Raw genomic sequence first — 17,882 nt, forward strand, 5'->3', positions numbered from 1 at the left:
GTCATGTTTAAACTTGGCCAAAACAATACTATCAATTATCACAATTATTTCTGGGTCAATTGATCGCCAAGCAAAATGTGCTATTGTGACAAACTCTAATATCAGTTGTGATTAATAATAGTGATTGGTTACAGACCTGAATCCAATTCGTCTCTTGTAAGAGTTGAAAGCTGAAATTCAGAGATCGTCTTCAACCAACCTAATTGAGTTTGTACTACTTTTAAAAGAATGGGCAGAAATTTCCATCTTTAGGTGTCCAAAGTTGCTAAAAAAAAAAAAGTCCTGAAGCTTTGGCTACAAAGAAAAGGAGATTTAGTACTGACTGAGGGGAAACAAATGTCATTTTTCACATTTTCAGGGTTTTATTTGTAGAAACATTTGAAAATGGACAAAAACAGATCCACCAACACTGACTGGAAGTGGTTGTGTCCAAGTCCAGCTCCCTCTCTCTCCCATCCTGTTAATCCTCAATTTCCCTCACCATTTAGTTACTTGTCCACTTCCAGAAACCATTGTGATTTCAGCAAAATCCGTTTCAGTTTTCTTTTAAATCTAGTCCTTTGCAAATTTCTCCTGTTTTTGCAACACTTGCATCATTGGAAGAGAAAATGACAAAAGAAATAAAATGTAGTTTTCAAATTAAAGGGGGAATAGATTTCCCAACCAACCTGAACTAAAAATAGATTTTAATGTTGAATTTCACAGAGACCCAACTACCTGATCTATGGAAACTTAATCATAAAACATGTCTGAAAGTATTAAGAAAATACATTAAGTGTCCTGAAATATTGTAAGACCTGCATCTTTGTGTGGTTTTGGCTTCAAATTGCCCTTTAGGATAATTTCACTTGGAAAAAACCTTGTACCTCTAAATTAAAAAGTCAAGCAGTCTGAAGTTTCTTCCCAATTGCTCAGGGTTTTGCTTTAACATCTAGCAATTTGGCTCAGAAGGTGCATTAAATCTCATGATTCACCAAGCAGATTTTCAAGGAAACACCAGGTAGCATTTTAAGCTGCATCAACATTCCAGGTGCCGTTTTAAAAAAAACGGCCTATGGGATCTTTTGTTGGCCATTTCTGAAACATGTTAAATCAGGAATCTTGTTGGTTCCAAAATCTTGTTCAACATTTTACTGCTTCACTTTTAACAAGGACATCCCTTTGAATTTACCCATTTTGGAGACACAAGGCCCTCAAATCATAGACAAGTCAGACCACAGAACTCCAGCTCAAAATGTTTATTCAGAGAATCAGAAGTTCCACTTATCCAGAAGTGTACAGTAGTTGGTCTAAGACACTCGACACAACTTCAGAAACCGATTAGGTCAATAAAATTATTAAACTGAGTAGACAAGATTAGCCTGAAGCCTTTGTTGCACACTTCTACTCCATGTTCCCTTCTGGGCATTTAGCTTTTGCCTCCCAGGGTGTGCTTGTCAAACAGGTACTCCGCCATCTTGTTGTTGTGGGCATCCATGCGGGTCAGGTTGGTGATGTTGTCACCGAGCTTCTTGATGGACTCCACCTGCTCGTTCAGGTAGTGGGACTCCAGGAAATCACACAGCTGAAACAGAATTGTTTGTCAAGTTTCAAAAGCATCAAGTGTCAATGAAGCAAAAATATAACTTTTAACTTACATGGGGATCAACATGCTCAGAGGCCAGCTTGTGCAGATCCAGCAGAGCCTGGTTGACATTTTTCTCCAGCTGCAGAGCACACTGCATGGCTTCCAGCCCACTGCCCCACTCATCCTTCTCTGGTTTCTTTAAAAATGGAAAATATTTATAGTTACTTTTATTGCAGTATGCAGCAATAAATTTGAGCTTAGTTGCAATTTAAATGTCAAAGTCCACTCCGTGTACCGTGTATGCATCAACTGCACTTACCTTGATATCCTGGAGGAAGATGCGGCCTCCTCTTTTGTTCTGGAAGGACAACAGCTTGTCGGCATGCTCCCTCTCCTCCTCACTGTTCTCCTTGAAGAAATGGGAGAAGCCCGGCAGGGCCACGTCGTCACGGCAGAAGTAATGAGCCTGTTGAACAAGCAAGTAGTACAGTTAAAAAAAAAAAAAAAAACCTCACGCTGATCATTATCTGGCAAAGCAGCAGCTGGGCAAGCCACGTGGAGTAATGGCAGTTTCCCCTGCTGAAGCCTCAGCTAGAGTTACCACCTGTAAAATACGCATCATCCCATATTTGGCTTTGAAATGTTGCATTCCATATTTCAGCATTTACTTTTGGCCATTTGACCTGAATGGAAAATATCAAATCATGAGATAAACATTGAGTAATGTTTAGCAATTTTTTATTACACCATTTAAATCTTAATCTATTTCTACTTAGCATGTCGAAGTATGCTACTTTGACTGGAGTACCATTTTTGTTACACCAACTCACCTCTGATAATTGCACTGAGTTTGTTTTTTTACAAAAGACAGCCGTGAAATAAAGTACACCACTTCTGCAGACACCCTAACCTGTTGGCTGTCCCTTATTTTCATTTCTGAAAGCCGTAGCCTCAGCGAGATGCAGCATTTTATTTGACGAGGTGGGTAATATGTAGCGGCTAAATAGCAGAAGGCTGACTAATGAAGCAAAGGTAGTGCAAATAGTATTCATGTTTCTTACCATAGAGGTGTATGTGTAGGAGGCATACATCTCCATGTTGACCATCCTGTTAATGGCGGCCTCGCAGTCGCGGTGGTAGTTCTGACGCACCTGGGATTGCATCTTGGTTGGCGTTTTCTTGTGCTTTTAACAAAAAACTTAGAAAAATAAAGCTTTACGTCGACTACTACAGTTGTGTTCAAGTAGGAGCAGGGTTGAAATACCTCGAGTAGGACAAAAAGGAAGCTCCGTTCAAACACTGTTGAAGCAAGAACTCTTTAAGGCTTTGGTCCCCGTTCTGTGAAGGAGTCGACGCTCTTCCGTATTTATACAGATCTCGTGACAGGTGTGAAAGTCACTCTGCACGTTTCCGCCAATCAGCAATCGAGGATGAGATAAGCAGAATCGTGGTGTCGCTTTTGAAAGACAGCAGGATGTAACACAACACGGTGAGCGATCAAATTTCGTTCCCCCCTTTATTGATTCATGGAAATGGTGAACCGAGGTGTTTCTGTTTAACATGGTGCCACCTGCGATGACTATGTGTTTCCTGAGAATTACGTGAAGAAATAAGCTCAATAAGAAATGTATCCAAATTGTTCATGTGAACTATATATGAGGGCTATATAACTTTTTTTTTTCTTTTTTTTTTGCTGTAGCACAAAAATACCACAAATTTGGCTTAATTCTAAATAAAATAATCATTATTTTTAAAATGTGTTGCTGTGTTCTCTGAGCTGTCGCTTTAAAAAAGTGATTTTCAACTACTAGCTGCACTGGATTTCTTTCATGGTCATCAAAGTGAAGGAAGCTGTTAGAAATCCACAACATTTTTGACTTTTGATAAAAAGAAATAAACAAAAATGATGTGCCATTTTCCTTCGACTTCACGACTATGCACCGCTTTGTATTGGTTTATCGTTTAAAATCAAATGAAATAGATTAAAGTTTGTGGTTAAAAAAACAACATATAATCTTAGGCTCAATTACACCCTTCTGTCTGCCTATTATCCATCCATCCACATTGATTTGTTCAAACATCATAATGTACATCTGTGTATCATCTTTGTAGTTATGGTAGATATTTAATAGGAATGTTCCAGGATTTAACCTTTGGGTTCCTCACATGTGATTTCTAATGAGAAATTATGTATTGAAATGAAAAAAATCCCTGTTCCTCAGGTATGATTAAAACCACCTGAGTTCTGGCCAGAGTCCATCCAGCTTAGTGGACTACGCCTTTTGCTTTCTTCGCTCAGTTCTCTCTCTACCATCACACTTTCTGCACCAGCAAATCCATATCAGTGGTTTCTATCAACTTTCAGGACAGATATTAGCCACAGGTGATTTGGTGTTCTATGTCCATAAAGAAAGTTTCAGCAACAAGGGATTGATGTGTCACTCTCATCTGGACAGACCAGAACTGACATAGTCATGCAATATGTGTTAGATTTAAATGAGCAGTCAGTCTACCACACAATACAGATATGTTAATTTAAAAAAATGTTTCATGCAGGTCAAATTACTATTTAATGAATTTAAGAGGGAAAAGATTTTCAAACCAAACGCTAATAGATTTTAACCATTCACAGAGACTTCATAACTACCTGATCTGTGGAAACTTTAAATCATAAACAGGACATGTCTGAAAGCGTTAACATGCATTTAGTGTCCTGAAATATTGTAAAACCTGCAGCTGTGTGGTTTTGTCTTCAAATTGCCCTTTAGGATAAGTTCACTTGGGGAAAAAAAAAAATCTTGCACTTCTAAATTAAAAACCCTAAGAAAAAAAAAACCCCACAAAGGTCAAGCAGTCTCAAGTTTCTACCCAATTCCTCAGGGTTTTGCTTTAACATCTAGCAATTTGGCTCAGAAGGTGCATTAAATCTCATGATTCACCAAGCAAATCTTTCAAGGAAACACCAGGTAGCATTTTAAGCTGCATCAACATTCCAGGTGCCGTTTTAAAAAAAAAAAACGGCCTATGGGATCTTTTGTTGGCCATTTCTGAAACATGTTAAATCAGGAATCTTGTTGGTTCCAAAATCTTGTTCAACATTTTACTGCTTCACTTTTAACCAGGACATCCCTTTGAATTTACCCATTTTGGAGACACAAGGCCCTCAAATCATAAACAAGTCAGACCACAGAACTCCAGCTCAAAATGTTTATTCAGAGAATCAGAAGTTCCACTTATCCAGAAGTGTACAGTAGTTGGTCTAAGACACTCGACACAACTTCAGAAACCGATTAGGTCAATGAAATTATTAAACTGAGTAGACAAGATTAGCCTGAAGCCTTTGTTGCACACTTCTACTCCATGTTCCCTTCTGGGCATTTAGCTTTTGCCTCCCAGGGTGTGCTTGTCAAACAGGTACTCCGCCATCTTGTTGTTGTGGGCATCCATGCGGGTCAGGTTGGTGATGTAGTCACCGAGCTTCTTGATGGACTCCACCTGCTCGTTCAGGTAGTGGGACTCCAGGAAATCACACAGCTGAAACAGAATTGTTTGTTAGTTTCAAAAGCATCAAGTGTCAATGAAGCAAAAATATAACTTTTAACTTACATGGGGATCAACATGCTCAGAGGCCAGCTTGTGCAGATCCAGCAGAGCCTGGTTGACATTTTTCTCCAGCTGCAGAGCACACTGCATGGCTTCCAGCCCACTGCCCCACTCATCCTTCTCTGGTTTCTGTAAAAATGGAAAATATTTATAGTTACTTTTTTTGCAGTATGCAGCAATAAATTTGAGCTTAGTTGCAATTTAAACGTCAAAGTCCGCTTCGTGTACCCTGTATGCATCAACTGCACTTACCTTGATATCCTGGAGGAAGATGCGGCCTCCTCTTTTGTTCTGGAAGGACAACAGCTTGTCGGCATGCTCCCTCTCCTCCTCACTGTTCTCCTTGAAGAAATGGGAGAAGCCCGGCAGGGCCACGTCGTCACGGCAGAAGTAATGAGCCTGTTGAACAAGCAAGTAGTACAGTTAATAAAAAAAAATAAAAAATACCTCACCCCCATCATTATCTGGCAAAGAAGCAGCTGGGCAAGCCACGTGGAGTAATGGCAGTTTCCCCTGCTGAAGCCTCAGCTAGAGTTACCACCCGTAAAATATGGAATTGTGAAATGTTGCATTCCATATTTCAGCGTTTACTTTTGGCCATTTGACCTGAATGGAAAATATCAAATCACAAGATAAACATTGAGTAATGTTTAGCAATTTTTTATTACACTATTTAAATCTTACTCTATTTCTACTTAGCATGTCGAAGTATGCTACTTTGACTGGAGTACTATTTTTGTTACACCAACTCACCTCTGTGATAATTGCACTGAGTTTGTTTGTTTTTTACAGAAAAAAAAAAAGCTGTGAAATAAAGTACACCACTTCTGCAGACACCCTAACCTGTTGGCTGTCCCTTAGCCTCAGCGAAATGCAGCATTTTATTTGACGAGGTGGGTAATATGTAGCGGCTAAATAGTAGAAGGCTGACTAATGAAGCAAATGTAGTGCAAATAGTATTCATGTTTCTTACCATAGAGGTGTAGGTGTAGGAGGCATACATCTCCATGTTGACCATCCTGTTAATGGCGGCCTCGCAGTCGCGGTGGTAGTTCTGACGCACCTGGGATTCCATCTTGGTTGGCGTTTTCCTGTGCTTTTAACAAAAAACTTAGAAAAATAAAGCTTTACATCGACTACTACAGTTGTGTTCAAGTAGGAGCAGGGTTGAAATACCTCGAGTAGGACAAAAAGGAAGCTCCGTTCAAACACTGTTGAAGCAAGAACTCTTTAAGGCTTTGGTCCCCGTTCTGTGAAGGAGTCGACGCTCTTCCGTATTTATACAGATCTCGTGACAGGTGTGAAAGTCACTCTGCACGTTTCCGCCAATCAGCAATCGAGGATGAGATAAGCAGAATCGTGGTGTCGCTTTTGAAAGACAGCAAAATGTAACACAACACGGTGAGCGATCAAATTTCGTTCCCCCCTTTATTGATTCATGGAAATGGTGAACCGAGGTGTTTCTGTTTAACATGGTGCCACCTGCGATGACTATGTGTTTCCTGAGAATTACGTGAAGAAATAAGCTCAATAAGAAATGTATCCAAATTGTCCATGTGAATTATGTGTGCAGTGACTATATAACTTTTTTGTTGTTGTTTTTGCCTTAGCTCCAAAATACAACACATTTGACCTAATTCTAAATAAATTAATCATTATTTTTAAAATGTGTTGCTGTGTTCTCTGAGCTGTCTCTTTAAAAAAGTGATTTTCAACTACTAGCTGCACTGGATTTCTTTCATGGTCATCAAAGTGAAGGAAGCTGTTAGAAATCCACAACATTTTTGACTTTTGATAAAAAAGTAAGGAATGAAAACAATGTGCCATTTTCCTTCCACTTCACAACTATGCATCGCTTTGTATTGGTTTATCATTTAAAATCAAATGATATAGATTAAAGTTTAGTAAAAAAAAAAAAAAGTAACATAAAACCTTAGACTACATCACACCCTTCTGTCTGCCTATCAGCCATCCATCCACTCACATTTGTTCAACCATCATAATGAACAGCTTGAAATCCATCATCTGAAATACAGTGTTTTCAAAAGATTCATGGCAAATTTATATTTTATCATTATAATAACTTACTGTATATTATTTGGATTGTATGGGACAGATCAATGCATAGTAGTGCAGGATATTGAAAAGAATTCATGGATTTTGTTGTCAATAAAAAGAAGAAAAAATATATTATTAGAAGAAAATTAGAGAAAGTCATGTTTAAACTTTGCCAGAAACTACGTGGTCTCAAAACAACAATACTATCATTTATCATAATTTCTGGGTCAGTTGATTAACCAGCAAAATGTGCTATTGTGACAAACTCTAATATCAGTTGTGATTAATAATAGTGATTGGTTACAGACCTGAATCCAATTCGTCTCTTGTAAGAGTTGAAAGCTGAAATTCAGAGATCGTCTTCAACCAACCTAATTGAGTTTGTACTACTTTTAAAAGAATGGGCAGAAATTTCCATCTTTAGGTGTCCAAAATTGCTAAAAAAAAAAAAAAAAAAAGTCCTGAAGCTTTGGCTACAAAGATAGGGGATTTTAGACTGAGGGAAACAAACCATTTCACATTTTCAGGGTTTCATTTGTAGAAACATTTGAAAATAGACAAAAACAGATCCAACACTGACTGGAAGTGGTTGTGTCCAAGTCCAGCTCCCTCTCTCTCCTCTCCCCCTCCTGTTAATCCTCACAATTTCCCTCACCACTTACTGTCCACTTCCAGAAACCATTGTGATTTCAGCAATATCCATTTCAGCTTTTCTTTTAAATCTAGTCCTTTGCAAATTTGTTTTTGCAATACTTATCATTGGAAAAGAAAATTACAAAACAAAATGCAGTTTTCAAATTATATTTAAGGGGGTTATAGATGTCCCAACCAACCTGAACTCTAATGAAAATAGATGTTAATGAATTTCACTATTCACACTCAGACCTGATGACTACCTCATCTATGGAAAATTTAATTTAAACAAAATGTCTGAATTTTGAAAATGTATTTAGTGTCCTGAAATATTGTAAGACCTGCATCTTTGTGTGGTTTTTCTTCAAATTGCCCTTTAGGATAATTTCACTTTGAAAAAGCCTTGTACCTCCAAATTAAGAACCTTTTTAAAATCAATGCCCAGGGATTCCCAAGTTTCTTCCCAATAGCTCAGGGTTTTGGTTCAAAGTCTAGTAATTTGGCTCAGGTCTATGAATCTTCTCTCCTGATTTACTAAGTAGATCTTACCTTTATTTTTGGCTAAACACCAGGTAGCATTTTAAGCTGCATAAACTTGGTCAGGTGCTGTTAAAAAATAATCTTTGCCTGTGGGATCTTGTGTTGACCGTTATTTCTGAAACGCGTTAAATCAGGAAAGTTGTCAGTTCCGAACCTTGTTCAACATTTTACCGTTTCACTTTTAACCAGGACATCTCTTTTGGAGACACCAGGCCCTCAAATCATAAACAAGTCAGACCACAGAACTCCAGCTCAAAATGTTTATTCAGAGAATCAGAAGTTACACTTAGACCAACTACTCAATACACTTCTGGATAAGACACTCATCACAACTTCAGAAACTGATTAAGTCAATGAAATGCTTAAGCTCTGGAGTAGACAAGATTAGCCTGAAGCCTTTGTTGCACACTTCTACTCCATGTTCCCTTCTGGGCATTTAGCTTTTGCCTCCCAGGGTGTGCTTGTCAAACAGGTACTCCGCCATCTTGTTGTTGTGGGCATCCATGCGGGTCAGGTTGGTGATGTAGTCACCGAGCTTCTTGATGGACTCCACCTGCTCGTTCAGGTAGTGGGACTCCAGGAAATCACACAGCTGAAACAGAATTGTTAGTTTCAAAAGCATCAAGTGTCAATGAAGCAAAAATATAACTTTTAACTTACATGGGGATCAACACGATCAGAGGCCAGCTTGTGCAGATCCAGCAGAGCCTGGTTGACATTTTTCTCCAGCTGCAGAGCACACTGCATGGCTTCCAGCCCACTGCCCCACTCATCCTTCTCTGGTTTCTGTAAATTCAAATATATTCATTTATAGTTAAATTTTTTTGCAGTATGCAGCAATAAGTTTGATTTTAGTTGCAATTTAAACATCATAAAGCCCGCTGCATGTACTGTGCTAGCATTAGCTGCTTACTCTGACATCCTGGAGGAGGATGCGGCCTCCTCTTTTGTTCTGGAAGGACAACAGCTTGTCGGCATGCTCCCTCTCCTCCTCGCTGATCTCCTTGAAGAAATGGGAGAAGCCCGGCAGGGCCACGTCGTCACGGCAGAAGTAATGAGCCTGTTGAACAAGCAAGTAGTACAGTTAAAAAAAAAAAAAAAACCTCACGCCCCATCATATGGCGATGCTGCAGCTATGGGCAAGACGCGTGAAGTAATGGCTGAGTTTAAGGACAACTGAAGCCTCAGCTAGAGTTACCACCCATAAAATACAGACGCTTAATTTATTTCTACTTAGCATGTCAAACTAATGCTACTCTGACTAGAGTACAATTTTGGGCACACTAACTCACCTCTGATGGTTGCACTTGTGAGGTTTAGTTTTTTTTTTTTTTACAAAAAACAGCCATGAAATAAAGTACACCACTTCTGCAGACACCCTAACCCAGGGGTCCCCAACCTACGGCCCGCGGGCCCGCCACGTCATTTGGTCCGGCCCCCTGAACAATGCCGGATCCGGCCCGCCTGCTCATACCACAGAGCATTCGAGTTTTTTTTTTTTCCATACATTGTATTTTCCGGTTTATATGTAGATTTTTCTTCAACCACCAGGGGGGCTCTTGAACAGATATGAAACTAACTTTCCCTCAATGAAATATATACTAGTCAGTCCCAGTCACCGTTTCACTCACGGTTTTTTCCATTTGCATTCTGGGTAAAAATCCATCTAAAAGCGCGAATGTGTCGTCGCGCCCCCCCCCGTCGACAAGAATTTTCTAAGGTTTTTTTCTCCAAAAACTAAGACCGGCCCCCAACCAGAGAAAGGAACAGCTATGTGGCCCTCGCAGGAAAAAGTTTGGGGACCCTTGCCCTAAGCTGTTGGCTGTCCCTTAGCCTCAGCGAGATGCAGCATTTTATTTGATGAGGTGGGTAATATGTAGCGGCTAAATAGTAGAAGGCTGATTAATGAAGCAAAGGTAGTGCAAATAATATTCATGTTTCTTACCATAGAGGTGTATGTGTAGGAGGCATACATCTCCATGTTGACCATCCTGTCAATGGCGGCCTCGCAGTCGCGGTGGTAGTTCTGACGCACCTGGGATTGCATCTTGGTTGGCGTTTTCTTGTGCTTTTAACAAAAAACTTAGAAAAATAAAGCTTTACATCGACTACTACAGTTGTGTTCAAGTAGGAGCAGGGTTGAAATACCTCGAGTAGGACAAAAAGGAAGCTCCGTTCAAACACTGTTGAAGCAAGAACTCTTTAAGGCTTTGGTCCCCGTTCTGTGAAGGAGTCGACGCTCTTCCGTATTTATACAGATCTCGTGACAGGTGTGAAAGTCACTCTGCACGTTTCCGCCAATCAGCAATCGAGGATGAGATAAGCAGAATCGTGGTGTCGCTTTTGAAAGACAGCAGGATGTAACACAACACGGTGAGCGATCAAATTTCGTTCCCCCTTTATTGATTCATGGAAATGGTGAACCGAGGTGTTTCTGTTTAACATGGTGCCACCTGCGATGACTATGTGTTTCCTGAGAATTACGTGAAGAAATAAGCTCAATAAGAAATGTATCCAAATTGTTCATGTGAATTGTGTGTGCAGTGACTATATAACCTTTTTTTGTTGTTGTTGTTTTTGCCTTAGCTCCAAAATACAACACATTTGGCTTAATTCTAAATAAAATAATCATTATTTTTAAAATATGTTGCTGTGTTCTCTGAGCTGTCTCTTTAAAAAAGTGATTTTCAACTACTAGCTGCACTGGATTTCTTTCATGGTCATCAAAGTGAAGGAAGCTGTTAGAAATCCACAACATTTTTGACTTTTGATAAAAAGAAATAAACAAAAATGATGTGCCATTTTCCTTCCACTTCACAACTATGCATCGCTTTGTATTGGTTTATCATTTAAAATCAAATGAAATAGATTAAAGTTTGTGGTATATATATATATATATATATATATATATATATATATATATATATATATATATATATATATATATAAAAACATAATCTTAGGCTAATTTACACCCTTCCATCTGCCTATCATCCATCCAGCCACATTGATTTGTTCAAACATCATAATGTACAGCTGTGTATCATCTTCGTAGTTATGGCAGATATTAAATAGGAATTCAGGATTTAACGATTGGGTTCCCCACATGTGATTTCCAATGAGAAATTATGTATTGAAAGAAAAAAAAAAAACCTGTTCCTTAGGTATGATTAAAACCACCTGAGTTCTGGATCAGAGTCCATCCAGTATATTTAAACTTTGCCAGAAACTGTAGGACAGATAGCAGGCGTGGAAGAAGGTGCTCTGTCCAAATGAGACTAACATTAACATTGGTTTATTTTATTCATTTGTTTATTTTTCTTGTATTATGTCATTATCAATATATGATTTGAAATGTCAAAACAGCAATACTATGATTTATCGCAATAATTTCTGTGGCAATTTATCGTCCAGCGAATTCTGCTATTCTGACAGGCCTAAATTGTCAAAAGTTTTAGATCAGTGTTTTGAATAATGATATTGATTGGTTACACTAGAGCTGGATCCAATTAATCTGTTGTAAAAGTCAAAAAGTGGTGTTCAGAGATAATCTTCAACCAATCTAATGGATTTAGAGCTTTTTTATAAAGAAAATTGGGCAGGAATTTCCATTTTTAGATGTCCAAAGTTGCTAAAAACAAAGCCCTTCAATTTTGACTACAGAGAAAAACTGACTGAGGAGAAATAAACTTCATTTTTCATCAAAAGGTGCAAACTGTTTTTATTCAGTGATAGTTGGCCATAATGTAACTTTAGCAAGCACATAAAACACCCTAACTCACCCAATATGTCCTCAGTCCTTATATCCTATTTATCTTTCATTCTTCTGTGTCATCCAAACGTCATTCCAGACTGACTGGAAGTGGTTGTGTCCAAGTCCAGCTCCCTCTCTCGCCTCCTCTCCCCCTCCGGTGTTAATCCTCACAATATCCCTCAACACCACTTACTTAGTAATTTCAGAAAAAACTGTTTCAGCTTGTAAAAAAAAAAAGAAAAATAGTCCTTTGTTAAAAAGTATTTTTAAAAAGGATTTTTTTTCCTTTCAATGTTTTTGCATGTATCATTGAAAATATTTTTTTATCAGACAAAAAATAATGAGTACAAACAAAATGCAGTTTTCAAATTGCTATTAAATGAATTTAAAGGGGAGAAGATTTCCAAACCAACCTGAACTCTAGTGAAAATAGATTTTAATGTTGAATTTCAGTATTCACACACAGACCTGATCTATGGAATTTTTTAAGAAATCATTTAAATAGAACATGTTTGAAAATATTAAGAAAATCTATTTAATGTTCTGAAATATTTAAGTGTGACCAAAAAAAATTAAAAACAAATTAAATATGTAAAAGGGGAAATACTTTCTGCCATTGCATTTTATGGCATCTTTACAGATAAACATGTTTTCATAAGAAGGTATTTATCTCTTTGAAACAATTACGTCCTTTTGCATGAACCTCTATCTCTCTCCATACCGGACCTGACAGAAGTGTCAGATGAACTCCGCCCCATGGGACAGAACGGGTCAGATCTTAATTAAAGTCTTCACCCCTGAAATAAGAGGTAGAGGCAGAACTATCCAAGTCCATGCTAAAAATAGGACCAACAACGATATGAACTCCTCAGCTAATGTCTCATTTTCTGGGAGGATTACATGATATTTTTTAGAAACTATATCGTAGTTTTGGATCTTCAAAGATTTGATTGCAAATAATAACTAACGATCGAAGATAATTCTTTCTTTCCTTCTTTCTTTCCTTCTTTCTTTCTTTCTTTCTTTCTTTCTTTCTTTATTTATTTATTTTTACAAAAAATAGCCATTTTTAAAATATAATTGTCATTTAGTGAAGTGAAGAAAAAAACTTACGTGGCTAGACGTCATCTGTTGAAAGATGTTTTGAGAGCTGAAGTTACACAATCGTAACGAAATGAACTGTCTTCAAAATTTCGTGCAGAGCTTTTCCACTAGATGGCGCTCTGCAATAACAAAACTCCAAAGCAACTCAGAAACGATGTTACAGAAAAAATAAGCTTTATTTTACAGAAATTCATAAGAAACATGCAGGAAATGAGCATTATTAATCAAATTATTTTCATTTTAGGTACACAGTGAGTAAAACAGACATATTTTATATATTTAACGCTCCCAGGTTCTTTCACATTTTGTGTTACTGTAATTTTTGGCTTTACGTAAAATATATTAAATGGTTGTGTTGTTTAGGAGGTTGTATTTTATTTCCATTTTTTTCTGATTTACTTTTATCTTTACCTAAATAGAGCACACATTCTTACATTTGCATTCAAAATGTCTTTATTAAGAGCGGCAACAATTTTTGTTACTATTTCTCTGATACTGAAAAATTAAAAATGTCATGTTTTAGTATTCCTGTATTATAAATATACCAATCTCCATAATTTCCCATAATGCATAGGTGGTAAGGATGATTCAATATATTCACTAGAAAGTCTCAATGCTGCCCAGCCTGAATAGAAAAGACAGGTTCATACAAATCTTGAATACACACGGCCTTGAAAATGGAATATTAAATATATTTAACCATTTACTCCAGTAAATTCAAGTTTTATCCACGTAATCATGCATATTGGGAGTGTAGCAGTAAGCCAGTGCTCCCACATTAGCCATGTGAGAACATCCAAACTCCATTCAGAAAGACCCCACCTGAGATTTTTACAAGGGAATAGCCTCAAATGGTCAATTCCAAGTCCACATTGTAAAGCCTGCATCATTGTTTTTAAATTGCCCCTTAGGATAAGTTTTGGAAAAAGCCTTGCATCTCTAATTTGAAAGTCCAATCATTTCCTTCCTAATAGCTAGGAGGTTTGCTTCAAAGTCTAGTAATTTGGCTCAGGTTTGTGTATTAAATCTCATGATTCCCTGATTTACCAAGCAAATCTTTCGAGCCAAATGCCAGGTAGCATTTTAAGCTGTATGAACTTTGTCAGGTGCTGTTAAGTTTGCCTATGACAGCGGTTCCCAAACTTTTTCTCCTGGGCCACCCCAGTGGTTTCCAAATTATTTCTGGGCCCCCCCATGGCTTACATATAGCTGTCTGGTTGGACGATGTGTGTGAGCGAAGGGTGTGGGAGGTGGATTCTTAGAGATTCCCTGTTATACTCGGCCCCAGACGAACAAGGGAGGGGGGGGATCAACTTTTAGGGGGGCAAAATTAATAGCAGCTGAACATAAACACCAGTAGCCTACAAGCTACTTGTTGTATTGATATTAGCCAAGTCATTTAGCTACCTTTACTCAGTTTGGGGGGAAAAACCGAAACGTTCTTTGCGTTTTGCTGCCATGATTCTAACGAACCTGCGTAGCTCTGCACAGCAGCAGGTCTCCATTGCCGCACAGGTGTAAACCCAGCGCGAGCGACTAGACATGCTGCGTTAAAAGGCAGCTTGGAAAAAACATTACATTTTAACGGATTAAACAGTTTAACTGCTGATAAAAGTGACATGGGAAGTGCAGAAGCCCTTATCAAGTTGACAGAACAGTTTGCCATTCTAAGGTAAAAACCCAGCGCATACTGCGTTCATTTTTTTTTTTTCATCCAGATGGCTTCTCGTGCCACTGGCACAGCACCGCCACCCCAGGGTGCACACCCTAGTTTGGGAACCTCTGGGATCTTCTGTTGACCATCATTTCAGAATAAAAAAAAAAAAAACTTCTCAATTCCAAAACCTTGTTTGAACATTTTACTGCTTCACTTAACCAGGACATCCCTTTGAATTTACCCATTTTGGAGGCACAAGGCCCTCAAATCATAAACAAGTCAGACCACAGAACTCCAGCTCAAAATGTTTATTCAGAGAATCAGAAGTTACACTTAGACCAACTACTCAATACACTTCTGGATAAGACACTCATCACAACTTCAGAAACTGATTAAGTCAATGAAATGCTTAAGCTCTGGAGTAGACAAGTTTAGCCTGAAGCCTTTGTTGCACACTTCTACTCCATGTTCCCTTCTGGGCATTTAGCTTTTGCCTCCCAGGGTGTGCTTGTCAAACAGGTACTCCGCCATCTTGTTGTTGTGGGCATCCATGCGGGTCAGGTTGGTGATGTAGTCACCGAGCTTCTTGATGGACTCCACCTGCTCGTTCAGGTAGTGGGACTCCAGGAAATCACACAGCTGAAACAGAATTGTTTGTTAGTTTCAAAAGCATCAAGTGTCAATGAAGCAAAAATATAACTTTTAACTTACATGGGGATCAACATGATCAGAGGCCAGCTTGTGCAGATCCAGCAGAGCCTGGTTGACATTTTTCTCCAGCTGCAGAGCACACTGCATGGCTTCCAGCCCACTGCCCCACTCATCCTTCTCTGGTTTCTGTAAATATGGAAAATATTTAGTTACTTTTTTGCAGTATGCAGCAATACATTTGATTCAAGTTGCAATTTAATCAAAATGGCTGCTCGGAGTATTCCGTTAGCATTAGTTGCTCTTACCTTGATATCCTGGAGGAAGATGCGGCCTCCTCTTTTGTTCTGGAAGGACAGCAGCTTGTCGGCATGCTCCCTCTCCTCCTCGCTGTTCTCCTTGAAGAAATGGGAGAAGCCCGGCAGGGCCACGTCGTCGCGGCAAAAGTAATAAGCCTGTTGAAAAACCAAGAGGTAAACTATCATTAAAACGACTCGCGGCCCATCATTATCTGGCGAAAAACAGCCGCATGAGTAATGGCGGAGTTTAGCAAAAGCTGCCGCCTCACCGTGACGCAGCATTTTATTTAACGAGGTGCGGTCGACTAGTTAAGGGTAGACTAACGAAGCAGTGCAAATAGTATTCATGTTTCTTACCATAGAGGTGTAGGTGTAGGAGGCATACATCTCCATGTTGACCATCCTGTTAATGGCGGCCTCGCAGTCGCGGTGGTAGTTCTGACGCACCTGGGATTCCATCTTGGCTGGCGTTTCTTTGTGCTTTTTTTAACAAAAAAAACGTAGAAAAATAAAGCTTTACGTCGACTTCTTCAGTAGTGTTCAAGTAGAAACAGGATTGAAATAGCGCTGGAATGTAGGTTCAAGCGAAGCTCGGAAGACAAAAAAAAGAAGTTCCGTTCAAACACTGTTGAAGCAAGAACTCCTTAAGGCTTTGTTCCCCGGTCTGTAATGGAGAGTCTGCTCCTCTCTATTTATACAGTTTGGGCAGACCTCGTGACAGACGTCAACGTCACCCTGCAGGTTTCCGCCAATCAGCAATCAAGGGTGAGATAGGATCGAAGTGTCGCTTTTGAGACAGCAGGATGTAACACGACACAGTGAAACGATCAAATTTCATTATGTCCTTCGGTGATTCACGGAATGGTGAACCGTGGTGTTTTTGTTTAACATGGTGCCACCTACGATGACGACGTGCTTTCTCAGAATTACGTGAACAAATGAGCTAAATAAGCAATTTATCCAAATTGTTAATGTGAACTACGTGTGTACTGATTATATAACATATTTTGCTTAAACATAAAAATGGACACATTTGGCCTAAATATAACTAAATTAATGATAATTCTTAAAATATGTTGCTGTGTTCTCTGAGCTGTCTCTTATGAAACACACAAAGGTGAGGCCTTGCAGCCACAAATTAAGGGTTGTCTTGGAGCTGGTTGCACTGAACCACTAACGCGCAAGGGAAGCCAAGGCAGGTTTTAAGTATGGCACAATCCAGCAACAAGACAAGAAGTGTACAAACAAGTTTGAAATACAGACTGAAATTAATAGTGTTCCAGTTAATATTAATAAAAGGCCAAACTGAACAAATGGGTTTTTATACTTGATTTAAACTATCTAAGCTGTTTTATTTGCACGGTTTTCTAAAAGTTATTCCAGTAGAGTGGAGAATAAAACCTGGATGCTGCTTGTTGAGCTCTGGGGATGGAGAGCAGACTAGAACCAAAAGATCTGAGTGGTCTAGATTTATAATCTAACAAATGTATTTTAAAGTGGGATAACTTTAGAACTGGAGGGGCATGCTCTATCTTCCTGGTTTTGGTGGGAACACCAGCAGCAGCTGTCTGATTGACTTTTTAGGCAGTCTTGCTGAAACAACCAATTCGACTAAAGATAAACCAGGAGTTTCTCAAGAACTTGTTGGAACATTAGTTCTTTAATCCTAGAATTATTTCCAGGTGATAGAAGACTGACATTGTAACAGTTTTTATGTGTCTCTGAAAGTTCAGGTCTGAGTCCATCAATTTGAACCTCAATTTTGGCTCAGATCAGTAGTAATTAACTGAAACTGTGCTGAGTCTTCATCATTCCTCCTTAGGTGTACAAACAATTACTTCAGGCAATGGCACACCCACACATTGATTTGTTCTAAGCATCTACTGAATGCTTGTAGTCATCTGGTGACATCATAATGTAGAGCCGTGTATAGCCGCATTGTTATGGTAGCTTACCATGTCATTGCTTTCTACTTTTTTGTGAAATAATTTGTCATCATTTCATGTTTTTGGATCACAA

General features: G+C 38.8%; 4 protein-coding genes across 4 annotated transcripts; all 4 read right to left on the reverse strand.

Moving 5' to 3' along the window:
• Window positions 1-1,223: 1,223 nt before the first annotated feature.
• LOC148157912 (ferritin, middle subunit-like) lies at window positions 1,224-2,935 on the reverse strand. The gene is made up of 4 exons (XM_088008082.1): window positions 2,629-2,935; window positions 1,887-2,033; window positions 1,638-1,763; window positions 1,224-1,564 (listed from the first exon to the last, which is right to left on the reverse strand). The coding sequence occupies exons 1-4, from the start codon at window positions 2,728-2,730 to the stop codon at window positions 1,409-1,411; spliced, it is 531 nt and encodes a 176-aa protein (XP_087864208.1). The 5' UTR covers window positions 2,731-2,935; the 3' UTR covers window positions 1,224-1,408.
• Window positions 2,936-4,760: 1,825 nt separating this feature from the next.
• On the reverse strand, window positions 4,761-6,441 carry LOC148157913 (ferritin, middle subunit-like). The gene is made up of 4 exons (XM_088008083.1): window positions 6,144-6,441; window positions 5,423-5,569; window positions 5,174-5,299; window positions 4,761-5,101 (listed from the first exon to the last, which is right to left on the reverse strand). The coding sequence occupies exons 1-4, from the start codon at window positions 6,243-6,245 to the stop codon at window positions 4,946-4,948; spliced, it is 531 nt and encodes a 176-aa protein (XP_087864209.1). The 5' UTR covers window positions 6,246-6,441; the 3' UTR covers window positions 4,761-4,945.
• A 2,206-nt stretch (window positions 6,442-8,647) lies between these two features.
• On the reverse strand, window positions 8,648-10,645 carry LOC148157914 (ferritin, middle subunit-like). Its single transcript, XM_088008084.1, has 4 exons — window positions 10,347-10,645; window positions 9,315-9,461; window positions 9,062-9,187; window positions 8,648-8,993 (listed from the first exon to the last, which is right to left on the reverse strand). Exons 1-4 carry the CDS (start codon window positions 10,446-10,448, stop codon window positions 8,838-8,840), a joined length of 531 nt encoding a protein of 176 aa, XP_087864210.1. The 5' UTR covers window positions 10,449-10,645; the 3' UTR covers window positions 8,648-8,837.
• Window positions 10,646-15,209: 4,564 nt separating this feature from the next.
• On the reverse strand, window positions 15,210-16,547 carry LOC106932747 (ferritin, middle subunit). The gene is made up of 4 exons (XM_088008085.1): window positions 16,221-16,547; window positions 15,873-16,019; window positions 15,628-15,753; window positions 15,210-15,555 (listed from the first exon to the last, which is right to left on the reverse strand). Exons 1-4 carry the CDS (start codon window positions 16,320-16,322, stop codon window positions 15,400-15,402), a joined length of 531 nt encoding a protein of 176 aa, XP_087864211.1. The 5' UTR covers window positions 16,323-16,547; the 3' UTR covers window positions 15,210-15,399.
• Window positions 16,548-17,882: the final 1,335 nt, after the last annotated feature.

This window comes from Poecilia mexicana, unplaced genomic scaffold (assembly GCF_051168715.1).
Source record: "Poecilia mexicana isolate PSO_F unplaced genomic scaffold, ASM5116871v1 scaffold_8, whole genome shotgun sequence".
NCBI lineage: Eukaryota > Metazoa > Chordata > Actinopteri > Cyprinodontiformes > Poeciliidae > Poecilia > Poecilia mexicana.

Bases quoted from the DNA above. Each gene is read 5' to 3' on its own strand.
- LOC148157912 (XM_088008082.1), bottom strand. From the start codon at position 2,730: ATGCAATCCCAGGTGCGTCAGAACTACCACCGCGACTGCGAGGCCGCC. The intron at 2,034-2,628 runs GTAAGAAACATG...CTTGTTCAACAG, and splicing joins CCTACACATACACCTCTATG to GCTCATTACTTCTGCCGTGA. The intron at 1,764-1,886 runs GTAAGTGCAGTT...CCATTTTTAAAG, and splicing joins TCTTCCTCCAGGATATCAAG to AAACCAGAGAAGGATGAGTG.
- LOC148157913 (XM_088008083.1), bottom strand. From the start codon at position 6,245: ATGGAATCCCAGGTGCGTCAGAACTACCACCGCGACTGCGAGGCCGCC. The intron at 5,300-5,422 runs GTAAGTGCAGTT...CCATTTTTACAG, and splicing joins TCTTCCTCCAGGATATCAAG to AAACCAGAGAAGGATGAGTG. The intron at 5,102-5,173 runs GTAAGTTAAAAG...ATTCTGTTTCAG, and splicing joins CTGAGCATGTTGATCCCCAT to CTGTGTGATTTCCTGGAGTC.
- LOC148157914 (XM_088008084.1), bottom strand. From the start codon at position 10,448: ATGCAATCCCAGGTGCGTCAGAACTACCACCGCGACTGCGAGGCCGCC. The intron at 9,462-10,346 runs GTAAGAAACATG...CTTGTTCAACAG, and splicing joins CCTACACATACACCTCTATG to GCTCATTACTTCTGCCGTGA. The intron at 8,994-9,061 runs GTAAGTTAAAAG...ATTCTGTTTCAG, and splicing joins CTGATCGTGTTGATCCCCAT to CTGTGTGATTTCCTGGAGTC.
- LOC106932747 (XM_088008085.1), bottom strand. From the start codon at position 16,322: ATGGAATCCCAGGTGCGTCAGAACTACCACCGCGACTGCGAGGCCGCC. The intron at 15,754-15,872 runs GTAAGAGCAACT...CCATATTTACAG, and splicing joins TCTTCCTCCAGGATATCAAG to AAACCAGAGAAGGATGAGTG. The intron at 15,556-15,627 runs GTAAGTTAAAAG...ATTCTGTTTCAG, and splicing joins CTGATCATGTTGATCCCCAT to CTGTGTGATTTCCTGGAGTC.